Source organism: Ambystoma mexicanum, chromosome 4p, assembly GCF_040938575.1.
Source record: "Ambystoma mexicanum isolate Mex_15411 chromosome 4p, UKY_AmexF1_1, whole genome shotgun sequence".
In the NCBI taxonomy this organism is placed as follows: domain Eukaryota; kingdom Metazoa; phylum Chordata; class Amphibia; order Caudata; family Ambystomatidae; genus Ambystoma; species Ambystoma mexicanum.
This window is the reverse complement of record NC_090927.1, coordinates 739433792-739447394: the sequence shown is the minus strand read 5'-3', so window position 1 is coordinate 739447394 and position 13603 is coordinate 739433792. Positions and strand designations below refer to the sequence as shown.

General features: G+C 49.2%; 1 protein-coding gene across 3 annotated transcripts in view; it reads left to right on the top strand.

Annotated features, from left to right (window-relative positions):
• Positions 1–13346, top strand: part of LCA5 (lebercilin LCA5) — a 489123-nt gene extending 475777 nt beyond the window's left edge. For all 3 annotated transcript variants that reach the window (XM_069606295.1, XM_069606293.1, XM_069606296.1), the window contains one exon: positions 12185–13346. In XM_069606295.1, coding sequence (XP_069462396.1) covers positions 12185–13038 — 854 coding nt within the window. In that variant the 3' untranslated portion in view covers positions 13039–13346. The remainder of the gene's footprint in view (positions 1–12184) is intronic.
• The last annotated feature ends 257 nt before the right edge of the window (positions 13347–13603 follow it).

Genomic DNA, 13603 nt, shown 5'->3' with positions numbered 1-13603 from the left:
GGCGATAGGGGACATCCCTGTTTTGTACCTCTTTGGAGTTGGAATGATCTAGTTAAAGCCCCATTAACCACCACCCTCGCACGCGGGCCCTCATAGTTCGCCTTGACCATCTGTAAATAAGCGCCTCCTAACCCAATTTTTTCCATGGTTTTGAAAAGGAAGGACCACTCCACCCAGTCGAACGTTTTTTCAGCATCTAAGGACAGAAGTACTGCCGGTGTACGAGTCTTTTCCGCCTTTTCCACCAGATGAGCCACCCTTCTAATATTATCCGCTGTCTGCCTCCCGTTCACGAATCCCGCTTGATCCTGATGGATCAGATCCGGGAGAAGCCCCTCGAGCCTATTCGCCAGGATCTTAGTGTAGATTTTTGCATCTACGTTAATAAGCGCTATTGGCCTGTAGGAGGATCTTTTGAGGGGATCCTTGCCCTCCTTCAGAATCAGGGAAATCTTGGCTTCTTTCATGGACGGGGTGATTTGCCCACTACCTAAAAGAGTTGAAAAGGTAGGTCAACTGTGGAACCAGCACTCCTGCAAAGGTCTTATAAAAGGACGCAGGGTACCTATTAGGGCCAGGGGCCTTACCTGCGGGCAGCTTCCGAATAACCCGCCTCACCTCCTCCTCCGTTATCTTTTGTTGTAAGCCAGTCTGGGCGTCCCCCTCAATTTTACGCAGGTTAACCCTTTCCAGGAATTTCTCTTGGGCTTGGCCGCAGGGGTGCTGTGAAGCATACAAGGTCTCGTAAAATTCGGCCATGGCGTCTTGGATATCTTCTATTCGAGTAATCCTTTCCCCCCTATCTGAGTTTAGAGCCGTGATTGTGTTTCTAGAGGCAGCTCCCCGAAGGAGGCGAGCCAGCAGGGCGTCCGCCTTATTCCCTCTTGCATAACATTTTTGCCTCACAAAAAGCAAGGCCCCCTCCGCTTTTTTGGTCCGAAGGATCGCCAATTGTCCTACTGCCCTCCTGTAGTCCTACTGGTTAGTCCTGCTGGGGTGCACCGCTACCCTGCCTCTCGCTTGCTCAACTTCCGCTTCTAGCCTGGACTCCAAGGCCTGTAGCTGTTTCTGTCTCTGTGCCTTAACTGCTACAATTTCCCCCCTCAATGTGGCCTTAACCACGTCTCATCTTATATCCTCACCCGTGTCCCCTCTCTTGTTGTTATTAAAGAACTCTCTCATCTTGCCCTCTATCTCCTCCCTTACCACAGGGTCCCTCAGCAGGTGGTCCGGGTATTTCCAACCCCACAGCCCCCTCCTCCTCTTTCCCAGTTCCAGCTGCATCGACAATATTTTATGATCTGCTATTCCCATGGGCCCAACCTCCATCTCTTTGACCTTACCCACCAGATTGGCCGAGATCCAGATGTAGTCAATTCTGGACTGGGTCCCATGAACTTCGGAAAGGAATGTGTAGCCCTCCTCGTCCCCTTTCAATTCCCTCCAGACATCCCTCAACCCTACGCTCTCCACTTTGTCCCGGAGTTCCGCTGAGGCTACCGCCCCTCCCCCACGGCTTTTAGTCCCTCCTGACCTGTCTTTAAACTTGTTCCATGCTATATTCAGGTCCCCCATTATGATTATCTGGCCTCTTGCCCAGTCACCTATTTTCCCCATGAGATCGCAGAGGAAGGAGTCCTGCCCTGTGTTGGGCGCATAAATCACCCCTATTGTATACATCTCTTCCGCATTTGTGCCTTTTACCACAACAAACCTACCCTCCTTGTCCTTTAGGGTGTCCTCCAAGCGGAAGTTCACTGTGCCCCTGATGGCCAGCGCCACCCCCCCCCCCGATTTAGTGAGACCAGACGCCTGAAACACCTGATCAAACCCTCTCAACCTTAAGCGACTCTGGTCCTTGCGAAGCAGATGTGTCTCTTGTAATCCCAAAAAGTCTGGTTTTCCCCGCTTCGTAAATTGCTCCAGCTTTTTCCTTTTCAGCGGGGTATTGAGGTCCCTAACATTATGCGTTACCCACTTGAATTGTGATTAGACACTTGTCCCCGCCGTTCAAGACCCCCCAGCAGCTCCCCACCCCCACTCATTTGACCCATGTCGTTTACCCGGGTGTGTGGATCACTTCTAGTTTGCCCCTCGTGCAGCACCTGAGGATCCCTCCCTCCCTTCTCCCCCTTTCCTCCACCCCCCTCCTAACCTCCAATGACCTTAAAACTTGGTCCACCCGCTTCCCCCCCCCCTAGGCTTCCTCGCCCATGATGTTTGCTCTTAGCACCCTCTCTCCTCCTTGTAATCAAAACAGCCTTTGTGTCCACCACCCCCTGAGATTATTCAAATACCCGATTAGTTCTCCTCTAGTCTAGATCACTCCACCGCCGCTGGCTCCACATCAGCTCCCTTCCCGGGGGGCCTCCGCCGCACGGGCCTCCTCCTTTTCCCCTCACCGACCAGTGACCATTCCCATGGCCTGGTTCGGACACCACTTCCCGCCTCCGAGGAGACGCTCGGGCCCACCACCCTCGATTCCCCGAACAGCTCTTGATCCAGTTCAAGTTGAAGTAGGTCCGCTCCTTCCTGCATCGTGGTTATCTGCTTCTGAGAACCAGCCCACTCGAAGACAAGTCCAAAAGGGAAAGTCCACTTATATCTAATCCCCTTTTCTTTAAGCTTCAGGGTGAGGGGGCTCCATTGTCGCCTCTTGAGCAGGGTACAGCTGGCGAGATCCTGGTACAGTTCAATACGTTGGTCGTTAAAGGATATCGGCTCTTTTTGTCTAGCGGCCTTGAGTACTGCCTCTTTTTTAGCATATCTTGTGAATGCCGCTAACACGTCCCGCGGCCTAGACTTAGGGTTCCTATTGAGGAAGCCCACTCTGTGAACCCTGTCCAACTCGATCCGATCAGGTGAAGGCTCGCCCAGTAGCTCCGCAAAAATTCCTTGAACCGTTTCCTTCAGGTCCCTATCTTGCACCGTCTCCGGCAGGAGCTTCAACCTGATGTTGATCCGCCGAGACCTGTTTTCCATGTCTTCCATTCTTATTTCCAAGTTTGCGTTGCCGTGTCGAGTCTCTCGACAGCTTCACTGTTCTCCGTGGCCTCTCTGCCTGTCGCCTGCAGGCCTTTTTCGACTATGTCCGTTCTCTCCCCCAGTTGACCCACTTCTTGCTTGATTTCGGCCAGCGCCTGGTTGATGTCGGACCTCGTTAATTGAAATTGCTCTTGAAAGGTTTTCCCCAAGGATGCTTTGAATGAAAGCAGCTCCCCGTGCAGATCCTGGTGTGAGATCAGTGCGGACCTTCCAGGGTCTCGGTGTGCTCCTGCTCCATACTTCTGCCCTGTGTGGCCCTGCGTTCCTCGGCTGCGTCCTTGCTTGCCCAGAGGGCCATGATAGGGCCTGAGGCGTCCGCCTGCGACTGACCGCTCTTATTGGCCTTGCTCTTGTTTTTAGCTGCCATAATTGTGGCTTGAAGGCCGGAGGGTCCCATCTGATCCTGCCTGTGCCTCCCCAGGGAGTTACTCCTGACCGGGCCTGAGTTCCTTGCCTCGCTGTTCCTGACCAGGCCTGAATCCCCAGCCCTGCAGTGCTTAACGTTGCCTTGTGGCCTGTTGGGGTTGCGTGTAGTAGGACAGTACCTCCGTGAGGCCACGTGGGGTGCCGATGCCAGCCCGGAGCTTGCCGCCGCGCCAAAGGACTTGCGCGGGCCCCCTGGCGTGCGCCTGGCTCCCGCGGGCCTCCGATTCGATGCTCCGCCGCCGGGCCAATAGCAACTCCGCCGGTGGGTCCCGAAGGTGCCTCCTTTCCCAGGGTCTCCTCCTCCTCCCCGGCTCAGACAGCCACGCCCACCCAATGGTCGGCGGGAGAGCCCGTTGTGCGGCCAAGAGCACGTCTGCTCCCCCGAGGCCGCGCCACTCTGTCCGTTCCCCGGCGTGAGGACGAGGACGGGGCTGCGATCTCGTCCCGCCTGCAGCGCCCCCTCTCCTGCCCAGCACAGTAGGCCTGATGCGTCTCCTTTCGCCTGCGGGCCTCCGATGTGCGCCGCGGTTATTTACCCTTCTCCTGCTGGGTGATGTAGCAGCCACGGGTGATCGAAAGTACGGGGGGGGGGGTGCCGGCTGCTGTTTTCCTGAGTTCCTCAGCTCATAAGGGGTGGTGGAACCGCTTAAGTGAGTTGGAGGTTCTGGAGCGCCGACGACACACGTCTACCTGGTGTCGGCGGCCATCTTGGAATCCAGACCCTAACTTTTGCCCAGCATGGCCCCATGCAGGAATTCCCATTCCCGTTCCAAAACGCCTTACCCTCCCCACATGCCTCCCGCCCCCCTGTATTCATGTGGTTTTCTTATGGCTCTAATTTATGGACTAAGTTGTTGTGTGCCCTCCCCAGGCTTTTCGTGGTTAATGGGATCTGAGCCTCGTGTTATATATCATTCTTCCTGTGATAGTTTGCCGGGTTTGAGTTGGACCGTGATAGAGGGAGGGCTTCCACGAGTGGGTTGTCGCCCCCCTTTCTTGTTTTTCTTGGGCTCTATCGTAGTCCATACCAGGGTTTTCCAGGCTACTATTTGGGTGGATGGTGAGGGCCGCGATGTTTGGGTTTTATCCTTGATTCCGAGGATGGCAGCGCCCTCCTCGCACGTTGTTAGTCTATGCGCTTTCCCTTGCCATGTAAAACTCAGCGCAAATGGGTGTAGCCACCTGTACCACACTTGTTGATTTCGCGAATACATCATAACCGGAGCCATGCGCCTTCTTCTATTTAATGTGGTCTGGGATAGGTCCTGGTAGAGGTGTAGCTCTGCGCCATTGTATCTGATTTGGTTGGCGGTCCTAGCATCCGCCAGGATCTGCTCTTTTAGAGTGTAGCTGTGGAATGCGATCAGGACATCCCGTGGTCTTGCCCCTGGTTCTTGGCGTTTCGGGCCCACCCTGTGGATTCTGTCAAAGCAGATATCCGTGCTCTGGTCAGCGTCTAACAGGACACTAAAGATGGACCTCATGACTTAGGGCAGCTCTTGATCTGGAATGGTTTCTGGTAAGCATTTCACATGAATGTTGGAGCACCTAGAACAGTTTTCTAGGTCTTCAGCTCTTAGCTCCAGGTCGTGGGTGGCCACAGCCAGGTTTTCCAGCAAGGAATCTGCTTTACGTGCCTCTTCAGTTATTTCCTAGATGGCCTGCTCGTTAGTGTCCACTCTTTCCTCTATCCTATTGATGTCCCTTTTGATTTCTTGGATCCCTTCGACCAGGTCTTCTCTTAAGGTCTCCATTTGTTTCTGTCCTGCGCTGGTGATTTTCTTGACTAAATCCCCCAGCAGGCCTTTGAGGGCGGAATAGGTCACCGGTCTCTCCTCGTGCTCCTCTGTGTTCTCTGCGCCGGCGTCTGCTCCCCAAGCCGTGGTAGTCTGGGCTTCCGTTATTTCCGTGTCCCTAGCCCATATCTGAGAAAAGGTGCCCTCCTGAACCTTCTTTGCCATCTTAGAAGGGACCGGAGTGTGCCTGCTCCTGTTTCTGGACATCTCGGAAGGCAGTTGAATGGCCCCTACCCAGCGGCAACACTGAGGTGATCCCGCTGTAACAGTTGACTTGGCGGGGCCGGTGTCGCTAGGCCACCAGCTTCTTGTGGTCTTCCCCGGGGCCTGCGTGAGGTTATTGGTATATTTAGCCTTGTGGCCCCCTTCCTATAGACCGGGGAGGCGTTTATTGTTTGCAGCTGCTTCCAGGTTCACTGCAGGCCGGGGAATGGTTGTGAGGTAAGTTTGCCGGTTGGGTCCTTTTGGGCTTGTGGGGCAGAAGGGTTCACCCCCAAGGGTGTCTTCTGTTCAATGTGGGGCAGCCCGCCGGCTCTCAGGTTGTAACGTGGGGCCCCCCACCGGATGGGAGGAACCATGCGTCCGTTAAAGGGCAGAGAGGTCTTGGGTAAGCGGGCCCGGGGGAGGGTATTGCCAAGATCTGGAGTGGGCCCCACGAGGGGAGGGCCCGGCCACCACCCCAGTCACAGGGGGGTCAGGAGATGGGGGCAGGCTGTTGGTGCTCTTCGCGTCACACCGCGCTGCCGCTCCTCAGCTGGAGGGTGCCTGGCCCCCTTCCCCACCCCAGCGAGCAACTGCCTCTCCACTCGACACTTACTTTTAAATTCGGTGGCCGCCCACTTGAGACTCCCAATTCACGGCTGAGGCGGAGCACACCCGCTCCTGCAGGAATCTGCCTGGTGGGACCTCCCCTCCTCGCAGCTGCCTATTGTCCGCTGTCCGAAGCGGCAGAGCCCATAAGTTCAAGGCTCCTGAATGCGAGATCCCAACTGCTTGGTGGCCCCAGGCTGGAGCTGACGGGTGCTGGACAGTTGTGGATGATGGGCTCCTCCCCACGGGTCTACCACCCGTCGCCCGTTGCCCACCGACACGCGGGCCAGTCTCCGTCTGGGTTACCCTCCCACGGGTGGATCAGTGTTGCTCAGCGCCTCGGCAAGCAGCTGAGGCTCTGCGGGCCGCCGGCCGTGCTGGTCCCCCTGTCCTTGAGAGTGCCTGCTGGGGGCTACGAGGCACCGAGTGCACCAGTCCCACTCGCTGGTGTTCTTCCCGCCCGAGTAGTCCCCTGAATGGGCGCGCAGGCCGCAGCGCCCCGCTGATCCGATCAGCCGTGGTGTTCGAGGGTCCTGGGCACCGGAGCCGTGTCCCGCTTCTGGCCTCGAGATTGAGCCGGTAGCTATGTGCGATGGTGCCTGGGAGTGCTTGTTTGCTTAATGGTATAAGAAACCGCGAACTTTTGATGCGGGAGCTCGGGGGAAATGCTGCCTACTCTCGGGCGGCCATCTTGGAATCCTTATGTCATCGTATTTTAAGCACAGTGTAGTTTCTGTATCCAGTATGGCAGTGGTTTGGGAAGCTTTTGAAGTGTGTCTCAGGGGGCGCTATATGGGCTTGGAATGTGGTGTGCTTAAAAGTATCCAACAACAATTGATGGACTTGGGGCAAGCTGAAAAACCTGGAGTCTCGTCTGGAGTCTCCCGTACAGATGGTAGTACTTACTGCTCTCAAGTCACATTGGACGAGTTCCGGGCCACAGCTGAGAGGGAGGCTACCTAAATGGCGATGCCTATTTTAACCCGGCAATACGGGGAGGAAATCAGACCGGAATGCCACTTACCGGCTATGCTCAAGCAGGAGGAGGGCTTTTCTGATATAGCGGCAATAAAAAACACTACTGGTCAGATTGTGACGGACCCCATTAAAATACGGGAGGCCTTTAGAGATTACTATGCAAGACTATATACAGTTAGGAAATGTGTTTCTGCCAATGTGCTGTCTGTGTATCTAGAGGGCTCTTCAATGCCCATGTTAGATTGTGATAACTTCGACTTGTTGGCAGCACCGTCTCTGTTAATTAGATATTGGCAGCCATTAGAAAGCTTCCTACCTCCAAGGCCCCAGGCTCAGGTGGCATTACTGCTGAATTTTACAAGTAAGTTGGACCGGAGGTATTCAATTATTTGCTGCAGGTTTGGCAGGAATCTTTGCAATCCGGGATATTGCCCCCTACGCAGCGTGAGGCAATAGTGTCATTTGCACTGAAACCAAATAAGGACCCTGTGGAATGCTTGTCGTACCAGTCGATTTCTTTATTTTATCTTGGTGCGAAGATATATGCAGAGGTTTTGGCGGACCGGTTAATGCTCCATCTGTCCAAGATTATTCACCCGGATCAGTCAGGATTTATGCCTGGGCGCTGCACCTCATTGAATCTAAGACTCCTATTTGCCATTATGGCCCAAATCGACCCAAATGTGCAAGTGGCGAGTGCCTATTAGATGCCAAGAAGACAGTCAACTTGGTGGCATGGGATTATCTGTTTACTGTGTTGGAGTGGGTAGGGTTGTCTTCCTACTTTGCACAATCAATTTGGTTGCTCTATGCCAGGGCTAGTGCCGGAATAGGTCTGGTTGTCGGGAGATCAGAGTCTTTTCCCCTCGTTCGGTGAACACAGCAGGGCTGTCTCCTGTCGCCATTGCTCTTTGCGATTGCGATAGAGCCTTTGGCCAGACGTCTAGTCTGGTATCATTTTGAACATGGGTTAGAGATGGGAGCTGGGGGATGGGGGAGGAGTTGGTGTCTATTCTGATTTCGTTTTACACTTTAAGGATCCTGAGATAAACCTGGCCCTGCTGACGAGGGAGGTGGACAAATTCAGTGATTTTTCATGGCTAAGGGTAAATTAGTCTAAATCGATCCTATTCCCACTCAATAACAAGACGTCACCACCAACTGACTTGGGATTGTATAGATGGGAGCAGACTTCAGTATTGTATTTAGGAATCGGAATCGGCAGGGATCATGGGTCTCTTTTGCATGATAATCATCTTACGTATCTTCAACCCTTGCATGGTAAGATTGCCCGATGGTGTACACTCCTTTTGTCGTCGTTTGGTTGTATAGCCATTGCTAAAATGGTGATTCTGCCAAAATTGCTTTATAACTTTCAAAATATAACAGTGTGGCTTGGGGGCGGATTCTTTGTAGAGGTTAAATTGCTGTTAATGAAGTTGACATGGTCCCCTAAGAAACAAACCTAGGGTGAGATAGGACATACTGACACAGCCTTCTAACATGGGGGAGGTTGGGGGGAGGAGAGTAGGGGGGGGGGGCTGGAGCTCTGGATATGGAGCTATATTATTTGACCTCACAGGTGCAATTTGCCACATTTTGGATGCCATGCTCCATGTATTCACCGCATGTGAGGATTGGGCGAGCTTCTGTTTACCCCCTCTCCTTGCAGGGAAGTTTGGTATCATTGCAATGGTCGGATAAGTGCTGCTTTGATCCTGTGACTTGCACTGTCCATGCGTTGAGACGGCTACTGCATCACACGCAAACAGGCTTTCCATATACGCTGCAGCTTTCGGCCTGGAGGATCGCGATCTTGAAACCTTCCAATGATGAGACCATTGCGCTGCAGTGGGCGAGACTGGGAATTCGTTGTATGTCTGACCTTTACCCGGAGGGGTCTTTTGTTACTAGGGAGCAATTTGTTGAGAAGTTGGGAGCAGGCTTTGGACGTTTGTTCTAATATGCTTGTGTTTGGGCTGCATTTAGAGCATGGTCTCCTGTCTTCCCGCTCGAGCCGGTAACTACCCCTTTCCTTTCTTATGAATGTGAGTGACAGTCGCAGCATTATTTCCTCGATATATCGCATGGTTCATGGAGATACAGAGGACAACGCTGACTTGTAGAGAAATATGGGATGTGGGTGGTGGGTTTAGTGATAAACAATGGGAACAGCTTTGCCCGACTACTCACACCTGCACTGTCAGCTCAAGATTGAAAATATTCCAATTTAGAAATTTACATCGGGCATATATCACACCTTCTAGACATAAACTCTTTGACCCTACTAGAGATGGGCGCTGCTTACGGTGTCAGACTAATCCTGCAAACTTTCTGCATATGATCTGGTCTTGTCCCAAGCGTGATCTGTTTTGGGAAGATGTGGTGGCAAAGATTAAATTCATGTTAGGCTGTGAGGTGCCTTGTGAGCTTTTGTGCTGTATGTTTGGGTGGCTGCCGGTTTTACCTAAAGAAATCGCTCTACCTTTGCATGATTGTGGCACAGAGATGCATCTTAATGAAATGGACTAATCCTCAGGCACCCATTTGGGGAGCATGGATGGTGGTGATGACCCGGTGCTTTGATATGGAACAAGACTACTGTGCTATGATCACTTTGGCTGCTAGACCCCGGGACATCTGGACCCCTTTGCGCTCTTTTCTCCTTGCTCAGTCTGGTGATACGCTGTTGGTGGTCATGAAACCTCCTGTTGAGGATGAATGTGTGGCCCTGGAATGTCCTCCTTCGCTATGTATTGGGGGTGCAACTGGGGTATTTACCCGATACTCCCTTTATTTCCTCCAATTTTTTACTTTTTTACTTAAATTATATTTCACAGAATGTACTAACTGGATGTTTCGCGCTCTGGGCTAAATTTTGTTTATGATTTGCTGAGATGGAACCACGAATTACTAAACGTATTTTATGACATGCTTGTGATGTTGACCTTGATGTAAACCTAATAAATAAAAATGTCATAAAAAAGAAAAGACCACTCTCTGTTAGCCATGCTTGGATCATATTGATTCAAGAGGTTATCGACTTGATTATTTTGCTCTCCTATCTTGGTCATAAAGTCATTGGTGTAGAATTGAAAGGTTAGCGCACACGATATATGGAATAAGCTAAGGGGTGCATGTAAATGTTGAATAGGAGAGATCAGTGCCCCTGTGGAACCCCACATGGCGACTGAGTAATGCCAGTTGCTCATCTCTTGTGTAGAAATTATTTTCACGTATGATGAGTAAGGTTAATTGTGTTCCACTGGGCGAGTCTTGAATGTAGTTTGTGGAGAAATGAGTTACCTTGGCTATACTTTCACACTTGTACAACACCTTTGAAGGTTATAGTTTCTAGCACAAGGCTCATGATTAGAGGATCGTTTTTTAGAATCGTTTGGTCAGCATGGCTTTCATAATAACAGGCATGATAGTAGCTTTTTCATGAGGTAGTATTGCTCTCCCAATATTAGAGGGGCATTTTGCACAATTGTTATTCAAGGGGCAATGGTGTATTTTTTCACAAAGCTAGCAGGGGTGATGGGTTTCCTTGTGCCAGAGAGGTTTATGAAACATGTTTGTATATTCACCTGCGTGTCGGTGGGGCTAGACCTGGGCAGAGCCATATCTGTGCACTAGCTCCCATTGTTTTTTCAACATTTTACAAAAAAAAGTAATTCTCAATACCAAGCGTACAGTTAAAGCATGGAGCTTGTATGAAAGGGGAGGGCATGTACTTCTCATCCAACGTGCACTTCAGCATTTGTAGCATTTGATTTCCATGAAAATATGGATAACTATACATTTTTATCAAAAGTGAAGAAAAAAATCCCCAGCATTTTGAATATTATCAATTTTTCAGAGTTAGAGCAGCAACCCACCCTTGAACCATATTTTTTTTTTTCTTGAGTATTGTCCTTCTCAAACTCAAATAAAGGGAAACCAAACATCAGCAATGGTTAACATGTACATATTAGGAAAACTGAGTATATTCTTAAACCTAAAATTCAGGGCAGCATAAATATATATATTGTTTTCATAGACAGACCTTGAAGGACCAATGGGACATGTCTTGGCCTTAAGCATACATTTATCTTTTGCAATGTGTCCTATTTGTATTTGGGATTATATAGCAAAAACCTATGGTAGGGAGCAATACAACGCTGTACAATGTTGGTTGAGGGTTACAATGCAGAAGGTATCCCCAGTTTTGTAAGAGGAGGAGCAGGGTGTTCTAGGTGTTCCTTAGGGCCATCAAGAAGAGCAGGTTCTTGATGTCCTTCCTGAACTTCAAGAGTGTTTGGGCCATCCTGATTACAACCGTAATAGTGTTCCTGTAGGCTGGTGCATAGCTAGTTTCCTTCCTGTTTCTTTGTGTGGCAGGTTTGTGTCTCCAGCCGTGGAATGTTCCAGCTCCTGGCAGTGCATATGCTGCCAAAGCCGGTTAGTTTTGTGGCAATGTTGCCAGGCATCCGCACAATAACAGTCTTATGTGTAAAACAGGTTATCTTGAAGAATATCCTCTGCGATAGGTACTCGGTGCAGTACTTCTAGGAATGGGTAGGTGTGGTCAAATGTAATTGATCCTGTGATCTGGCATGCATGCAGCGACAGGTTGAGTGGCCATTAACAGGGCTATGTGTGTGGCCGAGCCACTGGCGAGGGAGTCGTTCTCTCTATAAAGATGTGAGATTACTAGGCCTTTCACCGTCTTTCAGTCCTATTAGTAAAGACATATTAGAAAGCGGGAACAGAGTCTGAGTGTCTGAGATTTAATTACGAAATATCTTTCTAGGGTATTGTTCTTACAACCTAGGTACAAGTAATCGAAAAAAAATAAAATTACAGGTTTGGTATGTTTACTAAAGTGATTATAAACCTGGCAATGTTTTTTATTTAAACTTCCTGTTTTGCAAAGCATGAAAGGTGCTCAATTTAGAAATGTAATGCTTTTGGAGAATTAAAAATGAATACGCTGAAACATGTAACACAAAAGCAATGTTGTATGGCATAGACCGAAAAAAATGAGAGCTGAAAACATAATACCCTTTACGATTGAACTCAGAAATGCTTTGACTATAAGGTATTGTCACAAAACTCAATAAAAGTTTGGCTTTTTTTTCATACAGAATGGGAAAAAGAAGAATTTGACAGGAAGGTCAAAGAAAATAATGCGCTTCTAGAAAAAATTGACCGAGAAGAAAAGTACAATAGTGAGGCAGATGCATACAAAATAGAAAATGAGAGGAAAAACCTAGATAAAATGGAGGAAGAAAGACGTAAAAAAGAGCTTCTACTTGCCAAGATGAACGAGATTGACAATGAAAAACAGGATGTTTTGTACTCTGATGCTCTAATCACAAAAGCCAACCCTGAAGCGCTGCACTTTGAAACATCATCCAAATCAAACCCAACAGAGAAAAACCCTAAAATTTACACTTTCTCTGAGCCCACAGAGAACTTGTTCAATGGGCTTCCAGTACATGGAAAACCCGAATCCAACACGAAAGCTGAGCGGCGAAGACTAAACAAGACTACTGATCCCGACACAGATATGGCTTTTGGTAGTTATGCCCCTTCCTTCGGAAAAGTATCTGGTAGATCTGGTGCAGGTATTTCAAAAACTCCCCCTTCATCAGAAAACAGTGTGAACAATATGGATTTTGGTTTCCATAAAGAAAAAGAGAAGAAGTCAAATTTATTGGAGCAACTATTTGGTGCCAACACAGTTACTGCCACCACTCCTTCCAAAACCGGTGAGCCAAAAACTGTTGTTGTAGGCAACGGAAAAGTCATCAATGGTTCTGGTGATAGTCTGCCATGGGATAGGACTGGCAAAGTTACTGTGCAAGAGGATCGTCTCAATTTTAAGGAAGTGAGAAGTGTAAATCCTAACAGGCACCGGTTGCAGCCTGCAATAGGAAGACCTGCAGTGAGGGCCATTCATTCTTTGGAAGATGAAATCGAGGAGGTGGTCTTGTGAGGAGTGGAAACAAATTTATTTCATAACTTGTAAATGTTAAAAAATATATCATGGAAAAAAATATTTATTAATGTCAGCAATTTAAATGTTTCATATTTAAAACCTGGACTTTTAATTTAATGATTTTTACACAATTTTGATTGAAATTGTATAGAGAAAAAAGGCACATTGTCATATTCACTGATTATGTATTTGTAGCATTTTTGTACATTTCAATTTTATTAAACTAAATTTTCGCTACATGGAGATCTGTTGCAGAAATAGGAATAAAGTTCATATTGCATTAAATGCACTGATTATTAACTAAATATGTATGTTGATGAGCCTTTTTTAGCGTTCATGCCATTGCTCTTATAAATGTCTCCTGTTGGCAGAACTTGCACTTCTCACTTAGTACCATCTACTAACTGAGCTTTCTGTGATGGATCCTCCCTTGGTCTTGCAACACCTTGCCTGGACTGTGCTGGTCCACCAGGTGTTATTGTCCCATCTTGCCTTATACAAGGTAATCTGTGGCGGTCTACCATACCAAATCAGTATAGAGGTGTAGAATGGGTAGGGCCTG